The sequence below is a fragment of the Cornus florida genome, unplaced genomic scaffold (assembly GCF_030987335.1).
Source record: "Cornus florida cultivar Cherokee Brave unplaced genomic scaffold, ASM3098733v1 CherokeeBrave_3.0.0_Hap2_Chr05, whole genome shotgun sequence".
Classification (NCBI taxonomy): domain Eukaryota; kingdom Viridiplantae; phylum Streptophyta; class Magnoliopsida; order Cornales; family Cornaceae; genus Cornus; species Cornus florida.
In genome coordinates, this window is record NW_026775575.1 from 103287212 (window position 1) to 103309964 (window position 22753).

General features: G+C 32.9%; 3 protein-coding genes across 3 annotated transcripts in view; 2 read left to right on the forward strand and 1 right to left on the reverse strand.

Annotated features, from left to right (window-relative positions):
• Window positions 1-8371: 8371 nt before the first annotated feature.
• LOC132309883 (probable cinnamyl alcohol dehydrogenase 1) lies at window positions 8372-11403 on the forward strand. The gene is made up of 6 exons (XM_059808143.1): window positions 8372-8488; window positions 8777-8879; window positions 10316-10429; window positions 10522-10752; window positions 10833-11118; window positions 11233-11403. Exons 2-6 carry the CDS (start codon window positions 8791-8793, stop codon window positions 11401-11403), a joined length of 891 nt encoding a protein of 296 aa, XP_059664126.1. The 5' UTR covers window positions 8372-8488; window positions 8777-8790.
• A 4159-nt stretch (window positions 11404-15562) lies between these two features.
• LOC132308113 (probable cinnamyl alcohol dehydrogenase 1) lies at window positions 15563-20077 on the forward strand. Its single transcript, XM_059806102.1, has 7 exons — window positions 15563-15737; window positions 16757-16855; window positions 18310-18423; window positions 18516-18746; window positions 18827-19112; window positions 19227-19377; window positions 19498-20077. Exons 2-7 carry the CDS (start codon window positions 16767-16769, stop codon window positions 19692-19694), a joined length of 1068 nt encoding a protein of 355 aa, XP_059662085.1. The 5' UTR covers window positions 15563-15737; window positions 16757-16766; the 3' UTR covers window positions 19695-20077.
• A 1970-nt stretch (window positions 20078-22047) lies between these two features.
• Window positions 22048-22753, reverse strand: part of LOC132310432 (WAT1-related protein At1g43650-like) — a 2742-nt gene continuing 2036 nt past the window's right edge. The window contains exons 5-6 of the mRNA XM_059808604.1: window positions 22576-22727; window positions 22048-22368 (exon numbers count right to left, since the gene is read on the reverse strand). Coding sequence (XP_059664587.1) covers window positions 22236-22368; window positions 22576-22727 — 285 coding nt within the window. The 3' untranslated portion in view covers window positions 22048-22235. The remainder of the gene's footprint in view (window positions 22369-22575; window positions 22728-22753) is intronic.

The window sequence follows — 22753 nt, forward strand, 5'->3', positions numbered from 1 at the left end:
GTTTTTATTTCATCAAGAATGGTATTGTGTGCCAAAGTGAACATGCAAGCATACGTAATATGATAAAGTAAACGTACTACAATGGCCTACGGCCTCATGACATGTTGTATGTAAAATATGACCCTTCAATGCATGAAATCTCCTAACTTAGCATACATATCACATACGTGTCTTTGGCCCTTGGCCTCATTACATACAAGTCAAATACATTGTATAGAGTGTACTTATGTACACATTACATAAATGGAATCAAATATACACATTTTGACAAATAAGGCTATAAGTGGCATTTCAAGCCAACCTTTACAAGAATTAAAACCTTCAAGTTTACAATTATCCAAGTAATGATGAATATCATGAACCAAGTCTTCGTACCTAAACAAAACCTTCAGTAACTTCGGGGTGAGTAAACAAGTTTAGTCGTAGGGAATGAGCATGCATAGATTCGATTTCTTCACAGATTTTTACATTAACTTGAAACAAGTCAAAAGGATCATGCCACCTAACGTCTATGTCAAAGTGAGACTCAGGGATCATCCTAAACTACTCATGCAATTGAAATGAACTACCTCATACAAGTATACATGCTCCAGTATGCTAAACAATGCCAAAACATGTTATACGACATTCAAACATACATTTTCAAGTATACTAAACCATATTAAAACAAGTTATGCAACGTCCAAGCATAGCTACTAAAGTATACATTTAATATGGAATCTCGTATATCAAGTACACAACACAAGTATGCTAAGCTAATAGGATTACGCATAAGACAAGTATACATGGCACAAGTATACTAAATGCAATCTAAACTTATGGAGCAAGTATACATGTTCAAGTATATTAAATAGGATTTGAATACCCAAAGTAAACATCAATTCTCAAGCTACAAGTAATCCATGATTAATAACTTGAAATTAAATGCGAAATCAAATAGTGGAAAGACTAGGACATGCGGTCGCTAGACCAAGCAAGTATTTTCTAGTAATTACGACCCACAATGTACCACCTAGTGCACACTTATGATTTAGAAGACTCTTGCCTCCGTACTAGAGCCAAATCCTAACCATCACATAAATTATGTCCTCACAAAGCTTTTCAAAATCAATAAGTTTAAAACTTATACAAAATCAAATGCAAGTTACCACATTCTGTGCATAAGTAAGGTTGAATCCACACAAATCATGTCTTAGAATCTAAGTCTAAATAGCATATGACATGTCAAGTTTTCAATATGCAATTATATACAAAATAAGAATATTTTGCAACAATTGAGCCACATTACCATCATAAACCACAAGTATTAAATAAGCTTCAATTTAGTAACAAACTCTCAAGGTAAATAGTTGTAATATTTTAAACAGGTTATATACCTACACAAAATATATTTAAACAAGCTTTGCAAATCAATGATATCCTATATCATGTTATGTCCAATTACCATTTGAAGAGGCCACAAATACTAATTCTACATCTAGTTAGTAACATGCTCACAAGGTAATTAATTGCATTACATTTCAAGGGATTTTCAACCTAACATGAAAAGTCTCTAAATTTCAAATCAATCCCAAATAATCTCAAATTAATATATGTTAAACAACATAACATGTTCATTACATATATCAAATTAAAAGAGCAAAATGAAGAAGACATCATCATGTAGATTTTAATTAATTTAAATGAATTAAATCTCTAATTTTTCAAAAGTTGTTCAAATGATCCCAAATAAATATATAACAAGGACTAAGTCATGGCCATATCATATATCAAGTCAAAAATGGAATACAAGTAAGGTACAATTTAGTAGAATTTAAATCAATTTAAATTCATTAAATCTCTAGATTTGAAAACTCATTTAAATCATCCCAAATTAATATGCAACAAAGATCAAGTCATGGCCATGCCATCTATCAAGTCTAAAGTGAATTATATGCAAGTTACAATAAATTATTTAAAACATGTATACAACTTGTATTTCACTATAAAAGCAATTAAAACTACTTAGAAAATAAATTATAACACTCCCTACCTCACAAGAGGAATGTTCCTCTTGAATCCAAGGCAAATCAATACAAAATGGCAAACCTTTTAAGGGTTATATAGAGGAGGATGAGGGGAACAAAAAGTATTCCCAAGGTTAAGCTTGGAAATCAATGGAAGGTTCTCAAAAATCAAAGTCAAAGCCTAAGTATCAAGCTTCTCTAATGGTGGCTAGGGTTTGTGGTGAGAAAGAAAATGAAACAGTGAAATGAAGTATGAGTGGATGAAATAGAAATCCTCTACTCACTATGTGATCTTATACTATGGTCAACACACACAAGTTTGGTCAATTACACAAAAACCCTTCTTTAAAACTATAATCTCAAAATGGCCCAAAAATAATTGTAAGACTTAATTTGGAGCATACACTTATCACTCATCCAAGCCAACAAGTGATCCAATCCTAGGCCAACAAATTGGTGAATCTCCACCCTCCATGTGTCAAGAGATTAAGCTTACAAGTGGTTTCACCAAAATGTCAACAAGTGGTTCCATAAGAGTGTGACACTTGTCACACTTTTCAAAAATTACAAAAAAGTTTTTTTTCCAAAATATCTTATAAATTAAATTACAAAAGGGTCCCTTAGACGAAAAATAATTACTTTATGTAATTACACTAAAACCCCACAAGTTAAGAATATTATAAAAAAGTTATGCATTCATACCCTTTACAAGAAAAGTAAACACTTAGCATGCTTCTCTAAAAAAGTAAAAATACACGTAGTATGTAATTTAAATATCGTGGATGCATGCAAAAATCGGAATCAAATCCGAACACGAAAAGTGAGGTTGTGCCAATAAAGTAACAAACGGAAAAAAGACGAAAAATGAATAGTGCCCATAAAGTGAAAATGTGAAAATGACTCGGTCGTTAAGGGAAGTTATCAATCCAAAGGAAAGAGTCTTAGAAACTATTTCCGAGCACTCGAGACGACACTGAGTAATAAAAAACTAAACTCCAAAAGAAATTTCAACGAAAAAAATTCATCTGTAAAATTCTAAGGAAAAAGAAAAGGAAGGAAATGACCAGGTCATTAAAATTCATCTGTCGTCTCTATCTCCCTCAATATCCGTCTCTCATCTACCTTTCGTTCCATTATCTGTGGTAGGTTTTGGAGTTATTATTTTATGTCTAATAACTCAATTTATTATATCATTCTATCTATCTCTATCTCTACACTATCTAACTTTGCTTCCGAAGTGTACAATTTATAGCCAAAGGAAGCAACCCACTTGTAGGTTGTGATGATGGCTTTTCCCAAACTGCTTCTTCATTTATTCACGCCACTTTTCTGACCACTTCACATATCAACCATTTCTTCACATTTTCTTCCTAACTCTATTTCAACCACTTCTTCCCTTTTTTTTTTTTTTCTTTCTTCTTTTCTTCTTTCTCTCTCCTCTTTTCTTCTTTCTTCACGTGTACATTATTTCTCTTATTGCAATTGAATTTTGTTTTTTTATTTTCTTCTTTCTCTCTCTTCATTTTTCTTCTTTACTTATTTTCCATTTTTATTTCTTTTCTTCTCATTCATGCATTAATACCTACAAAACACAAAACAAACGTATAAGAATATTTAAATAATATAAAAGTCTAATTAAAAACTTATTTTGGTGCATAAAATAATAGGTTTTGTATACTTATCAAACTAGCTTTTACTAGTCCTCTAGCAAAGAAAGACAAAAATAAATAAGTTCACAAAAAATATTACTTTTATTAACAAAAAGATGTGCCACTTTCGCAGGCTATTTTCGATTACATTTACGATATACAATAAGGCTTTAAACCACTAGGTTACCCCTAGTGGACGAGTTATAGCCTCATGAGGGTTTTCAGTGAAGGTACCCACAAACTTCCAAAGAATTTTCCTGCATACCTACAAAATAAAAAGTTTCAGAGATGAAAATATCAAGTTCTTTATATTCAACGAGCTATTAAGGTGTTATGAAAACAAATATTTCAAGAAAGTTCACCCATAAACAACCTAGAAGTAGAGAGTGTGTGTGTGCAAAGTCGGCAGAAATCCATTTTCAAATCCAAGTGATGAAATTCCCAAGTCTTTAGAAAACTATGTTTTGACTTCAAATCTCACAGTAAATATCTCTCTAAAAGAACATCTCTCAAATATTTGGCTAACTGTATCTCTCAAATGTATGTGAGTAGAAACTCTGTTTCCAAAGTAAAATCAAGCTCACATATTAATTATTTGAAAGACCGATACATATAACAGAAGAGTCTCATGACAGGAATGTTGATCACTTTTGAGAGAATGTCGAGTCACCCACCATAACGCCTTTTTATTTACTATGCACTATCATACCTTTTCTAAAAATATTACTGGGCTCAATTTGTACAAAAATGTTTCTGAGAATGAGGGGTCTTCAAAATGCTTGAAAGGGATACTTTACTCTTTTTCTTCTTCTTCTTCATTTTTTTTTTATTTTTTATTTTTATAAGAGGATATGAATGACTTCTTGATCCCTTTTTCTTTTACATACAGGCATCCCTAACATTTCTCAGAAAAATAACAAGATTATAAAAGGTAATGAAGGTATGATAGTACATAGTAAGTTAGAAGACTTAATTTTCTCTTAACTTGATGTGATTTCATTTTCAATGATCTACCAAGATGAAGAATTATGAGACTAACAACAAAATTTTATCGTGCTATCCAAGAAATTTGAGCCATCTTGTGACTCGGAGTTAGCGTAAAACTCTTTAAAAAGATGAAAGGTACGAAAGCTCACATGGTTTTAAGTCCCCAGTAATAGATTTCTAGATTCTTGGGAGATTATTCACTTCTTTCTTTCAAGCTGCGACTTTGTGCAAAAATATCTCCACTTCTAAATTCCCATGGTGCAATGTTTATCATTATATCACCTTAGTAACAAGCTCAATCTCAATCTAAAATAATGACATCTCTTAACTTCCATAAAGTAGTAGGATTTTTTTTTTTTCTTCTTTTTTTTTCCTTCTTTCTCTCTCCTCATTTCTCTTCTTCACTTATTTTTCATTTTTATTTCTTTTCTTCTCATTCATGCATTAATACCTACAAAACACAAAACAAACATATAAGAATATTTAAATAATATAAAAGTCTAATTAAAAGCTTATGGACTTGTCGTTGTCAAATACACTCCATATCAACATAAAATACTTACAACCATTTAACTAAAAATGTCTAATGGCAAGTAGGGTCGAATCACGCATTCAAGTGAGTTTTTGTTTTCGGACAATAGATTTTTAAAACGTTGATTTTGGAGTTTGTCACTAACTAGAAATAAATATTAGACAACAAATATGTAAAGCAATATTAGAATGAGAAATTTCAAGTATATAAATTGAGAGCAAGAAACTGATGAGTAATAAAATAACAATGCATTGAGAAGAAAATTACAACTAGAAACAATAAGGAAAATTCAATCTATTATATCATTCTATCTATCTCTATCTCTATCTCTACACTATCTAACTTTGTTTCTGAAGTGTAAAATTTATAGGCAAAGGAAGCAACCCACTTGTAGGCTTTGATGATGGCTTTTCAAATAAGTTTGATAAGTATACAAAACCTATAATTGGTATTTTAATAAGTAATTAAAAGTTTGATAAGTACACAAAACTTATTATTTTATGCACCAAAATAAGTTTTTAATTTGACTTTTATATTATTTAAATATTCTTATATGTTTGTTTTGTGTTTTGTAGGTATTAATGCATGAATGAGAAGAAAAGAAATAAAAATGAAAAATAAGTGAAGAAGAGAAATGAGGAGAGAGAAAGAAGAAAATAAAAGAAAAGAAGAAAATAAAAAAAACAAAAGTCAATTGCAACAAGAGAAATAATGTGCACGTGAAGAAAGAAGAAAAGAGATAGAGAAAGAAGAGAAGAAAAGAAAAAGTGAAGAAGTGGTTGAAATAGAGTTAGGAAGAAAATGTGAAGAAGTGGTTGATATGTGAAGTGGTCAGAAAGGTGGCATGAAGAAATGAAGAAGCAGTTTGGGAAAAGCCATCATCACAGCCTACAAGCTTATTTTGGTGCATAAAATAATGATATAATAAATTGAGTTTTCCTTATTGTTTCTAGTTGTAATTTAATCCTCCAATTTCCCATTTCTTGAAATCCTCAATTTGAAATCAGTCGTGTAAGTGTTGTTATATATACAATACATGTATATGTATCTTAATGATTCACAATTTTCAAAATTAGATTACAGTGATTACCTCAAAATTATTTTTAAAACCCCATACATACAAGTTAGTAGTTGTAGAGAGAAAGGGGGGCAAGCTTGAGAGTTGAGAGACAACGGCAGAAGCTTTCGAATGGCGAACCAGAACTGGAACAGCGGGCGATTGAAACTGAAACATATGGGTTTTGATTTTTTGAACAATCAGAAATGATATGTCGATATGGGTTTTGATTTTTTGAACAATCTGAAATGATATGCCGATATGGATTTTGAACTTTTGATTCTTGCGAATAGATAAATAAATTGAAATATATGGGTTTTGAACTTCTCATTCTTGTAAATTTTGTAGTTTGCAGTTGCAGAGAGAGAGAGAGCAAGTTCAGAGTCGAGAACGAGAATAAAGATGGAGGCGATTGGGGATGCTGAAATGATTTGCCCTAAAAATATTATGTGGGACAGAATGCAATGAATGGTTAAAATGGAAAGGTAATTTTGAAATCAACGGTGCTTAAGAGTCAGAGTTAAAGTAGGATTGAGGAAGCTAGAGTGGGTTGGGCTTGGTTCAATGGAGGCTGAGAATTGTTAAAATATAATATTTTGGATGAAATGTATTATTGGAGCAGAATTGTTAAAATATAACATTTTGACACTGTAACTCATCTCAAAATATAAATTTGGCAATTTGAAATGACATTTTGCGTTGGAGATGGTCTTATGGGACTATATTTGAGTTGTATAATTGTTTATTTCTCTTTTATTGTTTATAATATATGAAAATTATGAATGTACATCCATTATAAAAATACAAGGACCAATATTGTAAACATCGCATTTTTCTTATTTATTTAGTTTAATTTAATTATCAATTAGGTTTTGATTTGTAAAAATAAGTTTCATTCATTAATAATTTTTAATTATTGCAAGCGATACCTTTTTAGATTTGGCGAGTTCAACTAATTTGTCTTGTGATTGAAAAAAAAAAAAAACTAAAAAAAGAATTAATTTGACTTGTGGAAAAATTGTTAATAACATTCGTTGCAAGAGGGAATGAGGGATACACTGGCGCAATGCTGGCCTCACTAATTTAATTTTATAGTTTGATATATAATTTACAAAAAAAGTTAATTTTTCTTGTGATTGAAAAAAAAAAAAAAAAAAAAAAAAAAACTAATTTGACTTGTGGAAAAATTGCTAATAACATTCCTTGCAAGATGGAATGAGGGATACACAGGCGCAATGCTGGCCTCGCTAATTTAATATTATGGTTAGATATATAATTTAGAAAAAAATAAATAGTGCCCTCCTGAAATTAGTTTTTTCTAAAAATTTCTAAAAATTTATCTTTCTTTTCATTATTATTCATTTTCTTCAATAAATATATTTTTTATTCTTTTAAAAAAAATTGCATTCCCTATATTCAATCAAAATCATATTTTTTTCCCTTCAAAGTTCTCATTTTTTTTTTCTTTTTTTTTTTTCTTCTTATTCTATGTTTTTCTTTTTTCTTCACTTGTTTTTGTTATTGTAGTTGAACAATTATAATTAAAAAAATCAAAATAATTACCATTTTTTAAAATAATTTTACATTTCTAATGATATATTGAGTATAATGCAACAAATTAGTTACACAACATGTTTTTGTTCAGAAATAAATCACAAAAAAAAGTTATCATTTCTTCTCCATGTGGAATAAAAAATGCAAAATAAAATTTGTTGCAAAAAACCCTTAATATATCTATTTTATGTTTTTAAATTTTTCTTACCACAATTGTTTTTCAGATTATTAAATACTATATGAATTTTATTACTGCATTGTCACTAGACTTGCGGGGAAAAAACCATACCCCCTTCCTTAAAAAAAACAAAAACGAACCTTAATACGGTACAACGCATTTGAATTTGTTTTGTTTTTGTATAATTGTATTACTTAAATCATGAACAACAATAAATGGTAAATATAATAAACAAAAATATTCTCAATAAATATTAAATTTTTATGATTATTATTTTGTTTATTAAATTTTTTTTTTTTACCGTCCACTGAATTTCTACGTCACTGCATAGGTGTACTTTGAGGTTGACTTTTGGGATTGTATAATTATGAATTGGGTCCAAGGGAGGAGTGCTTGGCGGAATTATTCCTATAAATAACCCTTTTCCCATTAAAGATTTCCCTTCACGGGTATCTTTCTGCCTTCTCGGAGCCTCACTCAGCTTCAAGCTCTCTCTCTGCTTTTTTCTGATATTGATCGATCTGGGTAAGCCTCTAAATCCTCCGACAGATATTGTCGTTTCACTTTTTGTATTTTTTATGTTATGTGCTGAATTTCTATAGTATTTGAAGTAGTGTCTGTCATATGTTGTGAGCTTTAGATGGTCATTTCCTGTCTCTAATGTTGTTGATTGTACCTTCCAATTCCTTACTCGCTCGAATGAAATTTTGCCTCTTCAACTCCAACAGCCTAATAGTGCAAATCCCAATAGTGCTTCATTTTGTTATATATATATATATATATATTGATGCCATATTGTTTCATGGTCAACAGACTAGACGGACGGGATGAGTTCCAAAAGTGCAAATGAGGACTGTCTGGGATGGGCCGCGAGAGATCCATCTGGATTTCTATCACCTTATAAGTTCAGCCGAAGGTATGGATAACACATTTTCTTTTGTAAGGGTGAAGGCGGTCCTGCACGTGTTCGGTTACATATATGCTCACACCTCAAAAAAGTATCATGTTAATTTCATTCACCATCAAAACGATACCAGAGGCACAAGGGGTGAAGAACTATTCTGGAAGATAAATGTGAAATTGAAAAGGAATATGGCTATAATTTTATTTTTTGGATGCACTCATTTAGAAGCATTTTCTCCAATATTTGGAATAAAAAAAAAAAAATCATATTTTTTTAGCCTGTTAGAAGAAACTGTAGGCTGGAATTTACTTGAATGTGTTACCATATTTTAGGAAAACCTACTGGTTAGTCCTACTTTCAAATGCAAGGATCCATAAGTCCGGTGAAATTTTATTAAAATAAGAAAGTCCAACTTTTAATAAATAATTTCAACTTTGTTTGTTACTCCATTAGCAGTAGTGTATTGCCCTTTCTTATTGAAATAACTTTAAGGTCCTTTTACTTATTAAAATCTAACATCCTTTACCTCTTAATTTTGTTACTGGTAACAATGACAAAGCACGTAGTTAGAATTGATACCAACTTAGCAATATTCTAGAATATTTCAACAAATTATTTAAATTTCACTATTTGTAGTTAAACTTGTTGTAACATGTTTAGAAAATCCTATACATTATATTCATGAAGTAACAAATTATATAGTATTGCCCTTTTCTTATTTTTTGGTACGAAAGTAAGACAGGTTTCTGTGTACTGTGAGTGTGAGACAGTAAATGAATTATATTTGAGAAAAAAATTGCCCTTACTTTTTGTGATTGCTCTCAGTCGGTGCCCATTGGTCAACACCAAAAGGAAGAGGAAATTCAACTGACTCCTTATGTTAAAATGGCAATGAAATTCAACCAAAAAGTACGCACTTAGAAGATTTACTCTAATTTATTTGGCGACTATCACCAGTTTAGCTTTTTATATCAGTGGCCTCAAATCAAATAAATATATCTTTAATGGTACTCCCCCTCATCTTTCCTTTATGTGAACCGCAAAGATTTGGATGTTCAGTCTCTAGATTGTCTCAACTTGATGTTCAGTGTTGACTATATTTATTAAATTCTTTTTTAAAAAAAAAGGTATTTCAGTAAGAAAGGCGATACTGATAAAAGATTCATTGCTAATGAAGTCCTGAACTTAGTTTGAAATATATATTAAAAGTAGGACTATATTGTCCTAACAAAATTACGTAGAACTTATTGATCTTTGCAATTGAAAAGTAGCACTAATCAGTAATTTTCTTGAATTTTTATGTCTCTAAAAACTTAATTTCCTTATAATTAGGAAAAACTTTAGGTTAGGTTTAGCATTATGTTTTAACTTTTGACTTGATTATATGTTAATTTCAAGTATAATCTTCTTTAGAATTATTCACCAACTCATTGAGCAATTTTATTCAGGGTTGTTGGAAGTGACGATATTTCGCTAAATATCACACATTGTGGAGTTTGTTATGCTGATGTTGGCTGGACTAGGAATGCACTTGGAAACTCAAAGTATCCTTTAGTGCCTGGGTATGTGGCTTCTCTTTCATAATTGGTATGTGGATATTTTCTTATTTCATTTAAACTGATGTATTTATGATGTTCTTTTTTTCACTTACCAGACATGAGATTGCTGGAATTGTTAGAGAGGTTGGCTCCAATGTTCAGCGCTTCAAAGTTGGTGACCATGTTGCCGTGGGAACTTATGTTAACTCATGTAGAGAATGTGAGTATTGTAATGATGGGTTAGAAGTTCATTGCTCAAAGGGTGCAGTCTATACTTTTGACGGTATTGATGCGGATGGTACTATCACTAAGGGAGGATATTCCAGTTATATTGTTGTTCATGAAAGGTGAGTATTTTTATTGCTTAAAATTGTAATCACCTTTTCCTTTTCTTTGTAAAGTAACTCTATATTACTCTTATCTGCAGATACTGCTTCAGGATACCTGAGAATTATCCACCCGCTTTAGCAGCACCTTTGCTATGTGCCGGAATTACTGTCTACACTCCCATGATGCGCCATAACATGAACCAACCTGGTAAGTCTCTAGGGGTGATTGGGCTCGGTGGTCTTGGTCATTTGGCAGTGAAGTTCGGGAAGGCTTTTGGATTGAATGTAACAGTTCTCAGCACAAGTATATCCAAGAAAGAGGAATCCCTCAAGCTGCTTGGAGCAGACAAATTTGTTCTCACGTCTGATGAACAGCAGATGACGGTAGGGTTCCATTTGCCTTTGGTTCATATTTTGCATTCATCACAAAAGTGAAATTGAAAATGATGACTCAATCATTGGGTTATTATAAACGTGATGGCCATTTTCTTGTCACAGGCTCTGGCAAAGTCTCTTGACTTCATAATTAACACTGCTTCCGGCGATATCCCATTTGATCCATACATGTCGCTGTTGAAGACTGCTGGTATTTTTGTCTTGGTGGGGTTCCCTAGTGTAGTGAAATTCAGTCCAGCAAGCCTTATATTTGTCTCTTTGTTGCGAAACTGAAGTTGGCGAGAGAATATGTGTGTCGCTAAAACCGATGCGCATCGACTTAAAGTGGGAATCGGGATTGCATCCTCTGGTGGCGGAGTCCATCTTCCAACATTCATGACGCTCATCTTCAATGATCATATTGTGAAGGATGATGCACATTTTCATTATGAGGTGCAAGTCATCTTTCTCCCAGTAACGCACTGATCCTTGTGTTATTGCCCACTTAATTTGCAATACTCCAAATACCCGTTTCACATCTTTTCTACATGCCTCTTGTCTCTGAGCAAACAATTTTTCTTTTCCAGTGGTTGGGTGCGGGATGGTCTGCATCAAAGTTGCTCACGTAGGGCATATACCATCAGACAGGTAATACACCATTCTATAGTGATATCCATTCACTACATAATTAATCGGAGGTAATTGGCCATTGATGATACCGTTGAATACCGGGGAATGATCGAACACATTTATATCATTATGTGAACCCAGCATTCCAAAGAATGCATGCCAGATCCTCAAATCTTATGAGGCAACTGTTTCCAATATGAGAGTATTCTTATTAGAGCGTCCCCTATGTGTGACGTGCCACTCCATTGAGCAATTCTTTCACTCCAGTGCATACAGTCGATAGAACCAAGCATACTCGGGAATATTTTCTGCTCCCTTTCTTCAAGCAGCCGTGTTATGTCGGCTTCATTGGGTGGGCGCATATACTCCTCTGCATACACAACAATAATAGCATTACAAAATGCCTTCAAGCATTTAATGGCAGTGTTCTCGCCGATTTTAATATACTCATCATAGTGATCGATTGCACAACTATATGCGAGTATACGAATAACAGTTGTCATCTTCTGTATAGAGGATAAACCCAGACGACCAGTCGCATTCTTTTTTTGGACAAAGTAGTCATCATAAGCTTTAATATCATTAAGGATACGACGAAAAAGTTCTCGTCGCATCCTGAATCGCCTATGAAAGTACTCTGATGGATATGTGCAATTCTTGTCAAAGTAGTCTTTCATTAACTGATAGTGGCTTCTCTCTCGGTCATGATGAATGTACCGCTTCTTATTACGGACTTGAAATACTTGCTCAACTATCTCTGTCCTCACTGAATTCATAATCTCATAAAATTCGTCTTGATTCTGTTGAATCAATGCGGCAATAGAGTCATCTTCCGAAGAGCATGACGAAGAAGATGAAGAATTAGAGTCTGTCAAAGGAAAAACTTGTAATGACGAAGCCATTGGAATTTCAAATTTGAAAAAGATAGATAATGATATTTTGTTACAATGGAGAGAAATGAATGTAGTGATGATTTTCATATGAGCAAATAAGTATTCATTATATAAGATGAAAAATATAGTTGTTAAAAATATAGCCGTTAGGAATTTAACAGTTAGAAATATAGTCGTTTAAGAAAAGTTTAAAAAACAAAAAAAAATTAATTTTTTTGTTTTTGTTTTTGGAAAGCGAAAGCTGCTGACGTAATTCTTGAAATTGTTGATGTGACTCTTAAAAAAGCTGAAGTGGTATTTTTAAAGAGTCAAAATTTGAAGAGACTAATGCAGATGACCTAAACCTTCTTACCTAAGGCTACAAGTTGGACGGGCTAGCCTAGCCCAGCCCAACCCCAACCCAGAAATTTTGAAATTTGGACACACAATTCACAAATCGGGTTTATGTTCGGGTTGAGTTTAATCAAAACTCAAACAATTCAGGTTGGGCTCGGGCTCAACCCAAACCCAACCCAAAACCCAAAATTAATTTTTTTTTTTTTCTCTTTTCTCTCTCCTCTCTCTCTTCTTTCTCTTTTCTCTCTCCTCCTCGAATTTTTTTCCCTCTCCTCTCTCTTCTTTCTCTTTCTCTTTCTCTCTCTGCCCGAATTTTTTCTTTTTTTTTTTTTTTTTTTCTCTTTTCTCTTCTTTCTCTTTCTCTCTCTCTCTCCCGACGTCCCTCAGCCGATCCACCACCGCTGCCGTCACTTCCAAAAATTAAAACAAAACCCATGCATACAAGTTAGCAATTGCAGAGAGAGGGGGGGGGGCAAGCTTGAGAGTTGAGAGACAGCGGCTGAAGCTTGCGAACGGCAAACCCGAACTGGAACAGCCGGCGATGGAAACTGAAACATATGGGTTTTGATTTTTTGAACAATCTGAAATGATCTGAAATATATGGGTTTTGAACTTTTGATTCTTGCACACAGATCTGAAATATATGGGTTTTGAACTTTTGATTCTTGTAGATTTTGTAGTTTGAAGGTGCAGAGAGAGAGAGAGTTGAGAATGAGACTGGACGATTGGGGAGGCTGAAATGATTTGCCCTAAATTTTTTTTGTTTTTTAATAATATATAGATATATATATATCTATATAATATATATATATTCGGGAAAAAAATATATAAATAAATTTTAAAAACTCAACCCGTCAACTTGACCCGACCGGCCCAAAAACATTCGGGCTAGGTTTTGACTATAACCCATGTTAGATACAATTTGGGTTCGCCCAACCTAACCCAACCCAATTCGGGTTGAGATTGGGTTGGGTTGGGTCAGCCCAACTTGCAGTCCTATTCTTACCTTGTAAAAAATAATAATAATAAAATTTAAAATAAAAATATAAAATATAAAAAAAAAAAAAAAAACAACAACAACGGTGAAAGACTGCCATTAATAATATTATAAAATAAAGTCATCAACAACCCAACCCAATGAAGTCACTGCCTAAGTAAAGTACGCGTTGGGGTCAAATTATATGTGCATATATGTATTGTATATGTAGAACTTAAAATTGTAATTTTATTTACCGAAAAAAAAAAAAAAAAAAAAACTTAAAACTCCCCAAATTTGTTATAATTTTCATTTTGTGCACAGAAAATTTTAGAATTCTAACACTTATCCAACTTCTAACTTTTACCCTCCAATTTAATCTCTTTGATACTGAACACTTCATATATTATTTATCTTTAATGCTCTATTTTTCTATGTTATGGGGCTATATTTGAGCTGTATTTTACTTCTCTTTTATTGTTTATAATATATGAAAATTATGAATGTACATCCATTATAAAAATGCAAGGACCAATATTGTAAACCGGGCTTTTTTTCTTATTTATCCGGTTTAATTTAATTATCAATTAGGTTTTGATTTGTAAAAATAAGTTTCATTCATTAGTAGTTTTTAATTGTTGCAAGCGATACCTTTTTAGATTTGGCGAGTTCAACTAATTTGACTTGTGATTAAAAAAAAAAAAAAAAAAAACTAATTTGACTTGTGGAAAAGTTGTAAATAACATAGGGAATAAGGTGCCTCACTAATTTTATATTATAGTTAGATATACACTTTACAAAATATTAAATAGTGCCCTCATGAAATTAGTTTTTTCTAAAAATTTCTTAAAATTTATCTTTCTTTTCATTCTTATTCATTCTCTCCAATAAATATATTTTTTATTCTTTAAAAAAAATTGCAGTCCCTATATTCAATCAAACAATCAAATTCATATCTTCAAAGTTCTCATATTTGTTTTCTTTTTATTTTCTTATTCTTTTTTCTTCATTTTTTTGTTTTTGTTATTGTAGTTGAACAATTATAATGATTTTTTTTTAAAAAAAAATCAATATAATTACCATTTTTAAAAATAATTTTACATTTTTTTTATGATATATTATGCAACAAATGAATTACACAACATGTTTTTGTTTCAAAATAAATGACACAAAAAAAGGATTATTATTCCTTCTCCATATGGAATCTAAAATGCAAAATAAAATTTGTTGCAAAGAAAACCCTTAATATATCTATTTTATGTTTTTAAAATTTTCTTACAAGAATTGTTTTTCAGATTATTAAATACTACATAAATTTTATAACTGCATTGTCACTATACTTGCGGGGAAAAACCATACCCCTTCCCTAAAAAAACAAAAACAACCTTGATACAACACATTTGAATTTGTTTTGTTTTTGTATAATTGTGTTACTTAAATCATCAACAACAATAATGGGAAATATAATAAACAAAAATATTCTCGGTCAATATTAAATTTTTAAGATTATTATTTTCTTTATTTTTATTTTTTTTACCCTCAACTGAATTTCTACGTCACTGCATAGGTGTACTTTGACTCTTTGAGGTTGGTTTTTGGGATTGGATTAATGAACTTTTGGTTGATTGGGTCTGAGAGAGGAGAGGTTCGCGGAGTTATTCATATAAATATCCCCTTCTCCCATTGAAGATTTCACTTCACGGGTATCTCTCTGCCTTCTCGGAACCTCAGTCCTCACTCAGCTTCAAGCTCTATCTCTCTCTCTCTCTCTCTCTCTCTGCCGATCGATCTGGGTAAGCCTCTAAATCCTCCGACAGATATTCTCGTTTCACTTTTTGTATGTGCTGAATTTCTATAATATTTGGAGTACTGTCTGTGATATGTTTGTCAGCTTTAGATGGTCATTTCCTGTATCTAATGTTGTTGATTGTACCTTCCAATTCCTCTTCAAGACTTCAACTCTAACAGCCTAATGGGTGATATGTGGCGGCTGTTACATGAGTCTTGAAATTATTGAATTGCCCTTAAGATTAATTCATGCCAAGTTTTACTAGTTCAAGAGGGTTTTCTGCAAATCCCAATAGTTTATGATGATCACTTGACTAAAAGGGGTGTCATGCAAAACTTTTGGTATTTCAGGGTGGTTATATGCTAAAAATTTAGTAGGTGGGGGTAACCTGTAAATTTTTACAATACCCTAAATGCTATTTTATTTTACAAAATGATAATGGCTTCCTAGCAAAGAAAAAAATTTCTTGTATTTTTTCATTTGTCAGTTTGTTAAATTTATTGTCTTGGATCTCTTATACCCTTCTGAAATGGAAATTTATACTTCTATATATATTTGTTGAAAAGGGGGAATTGACAACCAATAACTTGAAGATGAAATTTTTTTTTTTTTTTTTTTTTTTTTTATAATTTAAAATTTCATGCAAAACACACACACACACACACACATATATATATAAGGAAATGACTTCTATTTATTAAATAGGGTCTTCACTGTTGATTTTAGTGCACGTCCGATTAAATCCTCCAGTTCAGCATTTCCCTGTCCTGTAAGGGTTTGTGGTTTTAATATCAATTTTACTTGCATTTTAGAACAGAGTAGCTTATGCTATGTCTAGTGTGTGTATTACTTTCTCAATGTTGTTATTCATCAGCAATTGCTTGTAGTCTTTAATATCATCCTGTCCTGGCATCACATTCATGAAGAGACAGTCATGTGCTATAATGTTAATAGAATCATAGTTCTTCATTTTGTTATAATTGAATATATATATATAATGCCATATTGCTTCACGGTCGACAGACTAGACGGGATGAGTTCCAAAAGTCCAAATGAGGACTGTCTGGGATGGGCCGCGAGAGATCCATCTGGATTTCTATCACCTTATAAGTTCAGCCGAAGGTATGGATAACACATTTTCTTTTGTAAGAGTGAAGGTGGTCCTGCACGTGTTCAGTTACATATATGCTCAAACCTCAAAAAAGTATCATGTTACTTTCATTCACCATCAAAACTATACCAGAGGCACAAGAGGTGAAGAACTATTCTGGAAGATAAATGTGAAAATGAAAAGGAATATAGCTATAATTTGATTTTTTGGATGCACTCATTGTGAAGCATTTTCTCCAATATTTGGAGTAAAAAAAATTTCATATATTTTTAGCCTGTTTGAAGAAACTGTGGGCTGGAATTTACTTGAATGTGTTACCATATTTTAGGAAAATTTACTGGTTAGTCCTACTTTCAAATGCAAGAATCGATAAGTCCTGTGAAATTTTATTAAAATAAGAAAGTCCAACTTTTAATAAATAATTTCAACTTAGTTTCTTACTCCATTAACAGTAGTGTATTGCCCTTTCTTATTGAAATAACATCAAGGTCCTTTTTCTTATTAAAATCTAACATCCTTTACCTCTTAATTTTGTTACTGGTAACAATGACAAAGCACGTAGTTAGAATTGATACCAACTTAGCAATATTCTAGAATATTTCAACAAATTATTTAAATTTCACTATTTGTAGTAAAACTTGTTGTAACATGTTTAGAAAAATCCTATACATTATATTCATGAAGTAACAAATTATACAGTATTGCCCTTTTCTTATTTTTTTGTACGAAAGTAAGACAGGTTTCTGTGTACTGTGAGTGTGAGACAGTAAATGAATTATATTTGGCAAAAAAATTGTCCTTACTTTTTATGATTACTCTCAGTCGGTGCCCATTGGTCAACACCAAAAGGAAGAGGAAATTTAACTGCCTCCTTATGTTATCAGCCATTCCATTCTGCTGGAATGGCAATGAAATTCAACCAAAAAGTATGCACTTAGAAGATTTACTCTAATTTATTTGGCAACAATCATCAGTTTAGCTTTTTATATCAGTGGCCTTAAATCAAATAAATATATCTTTAATGGTACTCCCCCTCATCTTTCCTTTATCTGAACCTCAAAGATTTGGATGTTCAGTCTCTAGATTGTCTCAAATTGATGTTCAGTGTTGACTATATTTATTATTATTATTTTTAAAAAAAAGGTATTTCAATAAGAAAGGCGATACTGATAAGAGATTCATTGCTAATGAAGTCCCGAACTTAGTTTGAAATATATATTAAAAGTAGGACTATATTGTTCTAACAAAATTACTTAGAACTTATTGGTCTTTGCAATTGAACAGTTGCACTAATCAGTAATTTTCTTGAATTTTTATGCCTCTAAAAAATTAATTTCCTTATAATCAGGAAAAACTTTAGATTAGGTTTAGCATTATGTTTTAACTTTTGACTTGATGATATGTTAATTTCAAGTATAATCTTCTTTAGAATTATTCACCAACTCATTTGAGCAATTTTATTCAGGGTTGTTGGAAGTGACGATATTTCGCTAAATATCACACATTGTGGAGTTTGTTATGCTGATGTTAAATGGACTAGGAATGAACTTGGACACTCAAAGTATCCTTTAGTGCCTGGGTATGTGGCTTCTCTTTCATAATTGGTATGTGGATATTTTCTTATTTCATTTAAACTGATGTATTTATGATGTTCTTTTTTTCACTTGCCAGACATGAGATTGCTGGAATTGTTAGAGAGGTTGGCTCCAATGTTCAGCGCTTCAAAGTTGGTGACCATGTTGCCGTGGGAACTTATGTTAACTCATGTAGAGAATGTGAGTATTGTGATGATGGGCTAGAAGTTCATTGCTCAAAGGGTGCAGTCCTTACTTTTGACGGTATTGATGCGGATGGTACTATCACTAAGGGAGGATATTCCAGTTATATTGTTGTTCATGAAAGGTGAGTATTTTTATTACTTAAAATTGTAATCACCCTTTCCTTTTCTTTGTAAAGTAACTCTATATTACTCTTATCTTCAGATACTGCTTCAGAATACCTGAGAATTATCCACCCGCTTTAGCGGCACCTTTGCTATGTGCCGGAATTACTGTCTACACTCCCATGATGCGCCATAACATGAACCAACCAGGTAAGTCTCTAGGGGTGATTGGGCTTGGTGGTCTTGGTCATTTGGCAGTGAAGTTCGGGAAGGCTTTTGGATTGAATGTAACAGTTCTCAGCACAAGTATATCCAAGAAAGAGGAATCCCTCAAGCTGCTTGGAGCAGACAAATTTGTGCTCACGTCTGATGAACAGCAGATGACGGTAGGGTTCCATTTGCCTTTGGTTCATATTTTGCATTCATCACATAAGTGAAATTGAAAATGATGACTCAATCATTGGATTATTATAAACTTGATGGCCATTTTCTTGTCACAGGCTCTGGCAAAGTCTCTTGATTTCATAATTAACACTGCATCCGGCGATATCCCATTTGATCCATACATGTCGCTGTTGAAGACTGCTGGTATTTTTGTCTTGGTGGGGTTCCCTAGTGTAGTGAAATTCAGTCCAGCAAGCCTTATATTGGGTATAGTATTGACAATTTGCGAACATTGAAGAGTTTCTGCAATTAATACATCTACATTTGTTTCTGAAAGCAGCGGTACTTTGTTGTAGAATTTAAACTGCTGTAATTGACTTATTGCAGGTATGAAAACCATTTCTGGGAGTGTAACAGGTGGTACGAAACTGACACAAGAATTGTTGGACTTCTGTGCTGCCAGAAAAATTTACCCAGAGATAGAAGTTATTCCAATTCAGTATGCAAATGAAGCTCTTGAGAGGCTAATAAAGAGGGATGTGAAGTATCGGTTTGTGATTGATATTGAGAACTCCCTCAAGTGAAATCATAGAAGGAAAAAGTGTCCTTTCCTTTCCAATATACACATCAATCAGTTTATGTGAATTCAAGTCAGAATGTGCAGCAGATAATATTTAGCAATCCTCAGCATTTCACTTCTACCGAAGAGTGTTTAGGAACAAACCTTGGTATCTTGTATCCAGTTATTGTTATCAATAAATATCTGCTTTGTCAAGTGAAGGAAGTGGTTTCTTTCCGAATTATCTGTCAATTTGACTGAAGAAAATCTGAAGAGTTTATTTTTTTTTTTTCTTGTGGTTGGCTTCTGAGTGTAATGTTGTCTACAATAATCTATGTTATTTCATGCTAATGTAACTTTACAGAGCTATGTGGTTTAAATTATCACGGGAGGTTTAGTTAGCCATAATTTGGTTCTGTATAGGAAACTAGATGATCATGAGCTCAGCTGCCTGTTTTGTTTTATTTTATTTACACGCTTTTCTTGGTGATGATTTGATCTGGCTTGATACAATTAATACTCTGAAGGTGTGAAAGCTTGGACATTGACATAACACCTTCTTAAGAAGGTGAAAGAAAGGTGCATGAGGCTACTCCATGCAGCACCAGCAGCATTTTAACTTCACTTCAGCTTCCGAACTATTGAATGTGCTCCTTGGTGCTGCTGAGGCAATAGTTGCTGGGGAATTGCCTGTTGATTCTGCTTGCTGCAGCTTCTGCTGTGGCTGTAATGCTGTTACTGGCAATGATGTAGTAATTACACCAAAAGTTGAAAGATCAGACTTCAGCTTCTGCACTATCAAGCGTGCTGATTGGTGCTGCCGAGGCAATGGATGCTGGAGAACTCTCTGTTGCTTCTGCTCGCTGGTGTCGCTGAAGCAACTGTTGCAGCTGTTGCCACGGTTGTAATGTTGTTGCTGAAGATGATGTAGTTATTGCTTCAAAAGTTGAAGAGATCACAGTAGGACTACAATGACCAACAAACCTATCAGGGCTATTTGTAAATTTATCATATGCTATTCCAGAAAAAAAAACTCTCTCTCTCTCTCTCTCTGTGTTGTGGACCATCAGTATTTTATCTCAGAAGTCCGGAGTCTTTGAGTTGTGTGATGTTTCCTTTTGTGAACTATTGTTAGAGCTTTGTCCCACATCCGATCGGGATGGAAACGCAATGGTATTGGGTTGGGTATTAGACCCACCTAATAACTTAAGCTTTTTGGGTCGAATCGCGAAGCACCCGTTCGTTACAGTTGGTATCAGAGGTAGACCCAATCCTTGACCTAAAGTCACGCCATGCGAGTTCCGGTGGAAGGTTTGTTCCACATCGGATCCAAAAGGCATTAGGTTGTTTCCACTTACTGAAAACTTAGAATAGCAGCATTCAAAAAGCTTACTAGTCAAACATAAACAAGGACTTTTATACAAGTATTTATTTCTTTGAGTCATAGTTATGTTACAATAAGATATGTGTTTACTTTTATGATTACAGTTTCATTTTTCATGTAGCAGAACCTTGTGATAACTAGGTGATTTTAGTTCCTCGATGGAATATGTTCTGTTCCATTTCTGGAATCCAAAGTTTCCTAAGATTGGTGCCTCTCAGATTTATCAATTAAAATGGTTTGAATATGATAGGCCTTCAATTATTGCCTTGGGGACATAGTCTATGGTGGAGTAAGAGACTGTGCATTTGAAATGAACACATGAGAAAAAAGTTTATAAGGAAAAATGAGGTCACTACGCATCCATATTTAGTGATGAGTAAGTCAAACTCTCACTGTGAGCATATCCTCTCAATCATGAGGAGAAAAGACAGGAAACCAATAGGGGCTAGTACAGGAAACCAATAGGGGCTAGTTTGCATCTTTATTTAGTGATGAGCGAGTCTAACATGGGGTGCTTTCATGGGTATGGATGCACAAAAAAAAAAAAAAAAACTGGCTCATTTTTTTTTTTGCCTTTTGTCTTTCCTTCATGCTCCTTTTGGTTGAATAGAAATTAACAATGTGAGAGTAAAAGAATATGAAGTAAATGAAAGGAAAATAATTTTACATCACGTATTTGATTAGCATGAAACTTTTTTCAAAAAAATTATGAAAAACTACCATTTTATGGCTTTGAATAGCATGAAACTTAGCATAAAAGAAAGGACATTATTGTATGTTCATAAAACTTTATCAAGAAATAGAAAAATTTTATTGGAAAGTTAGGTGGTTATGAAGAGTAATTTTTCCTTCAAAATTTCTCTTTTCCTGCTAACCTAACTTCTAAAGTGCCTACAAATTTTCCATTTCCTTCATTTTCTTGCTTTCACTCACAACTTTTTCCTTTGATGACATGGTGAAGAGATGATAAAATGCATCCTTGAGCCAATGCATGGAACAATAAACAACAGGGCTGAAATATATAGGATTACAAATAAAATGTCACATATTTTGAAATACAAGGAAAACCTTTATTCTAATTGAACTTAAATGGCAGAGAGTTTCAAACATGAATAACAGTTTCCCCCGCATGTGAAAGAGCATGTCTGCACACACTTTCACTCACACACAAGCAAGAATCAATTAGCATCTTCTTTCAACATCATGGGCCTTCACTTCAGGTGGTTCACTTTTGAGCATCAGTTGCTTGCCTTCCCTTCTCTTTCCCCACAGGACACAGTAAAGGCCTCCAACAATTAGAATTCCACCTAATAAACTGTCACCAACCACATTAACAATGAGAAACCACTAAACACACAGAATTTCTTGAGTGTCCTTTTTTGTTTTTTGTTTTTTTTTCTTTTTTCTTTTTCCCTGCATTATTTTACAAGAAGTGACATTTCTCAGATTGGGACTTGCATCCTCATGCTTCTCAATCCCTTTTTTCTGTTAAGATACGAGTTTAAAACAAAAACTAACCAACCTTCCAAAGTAGAAAGGCTCAGACCATACGATGACTGAGAAGGCAGCCGTGATAACCAACTGCAATGGTGTAAACATGGCTACATAGAATGGTCCTTTCTTCTCTATGCACCAAATTTGCAGCCAATAGGTGACCCCTGTTACAAGCACACCCTTCATATGATGCAAAAGAAAATTGT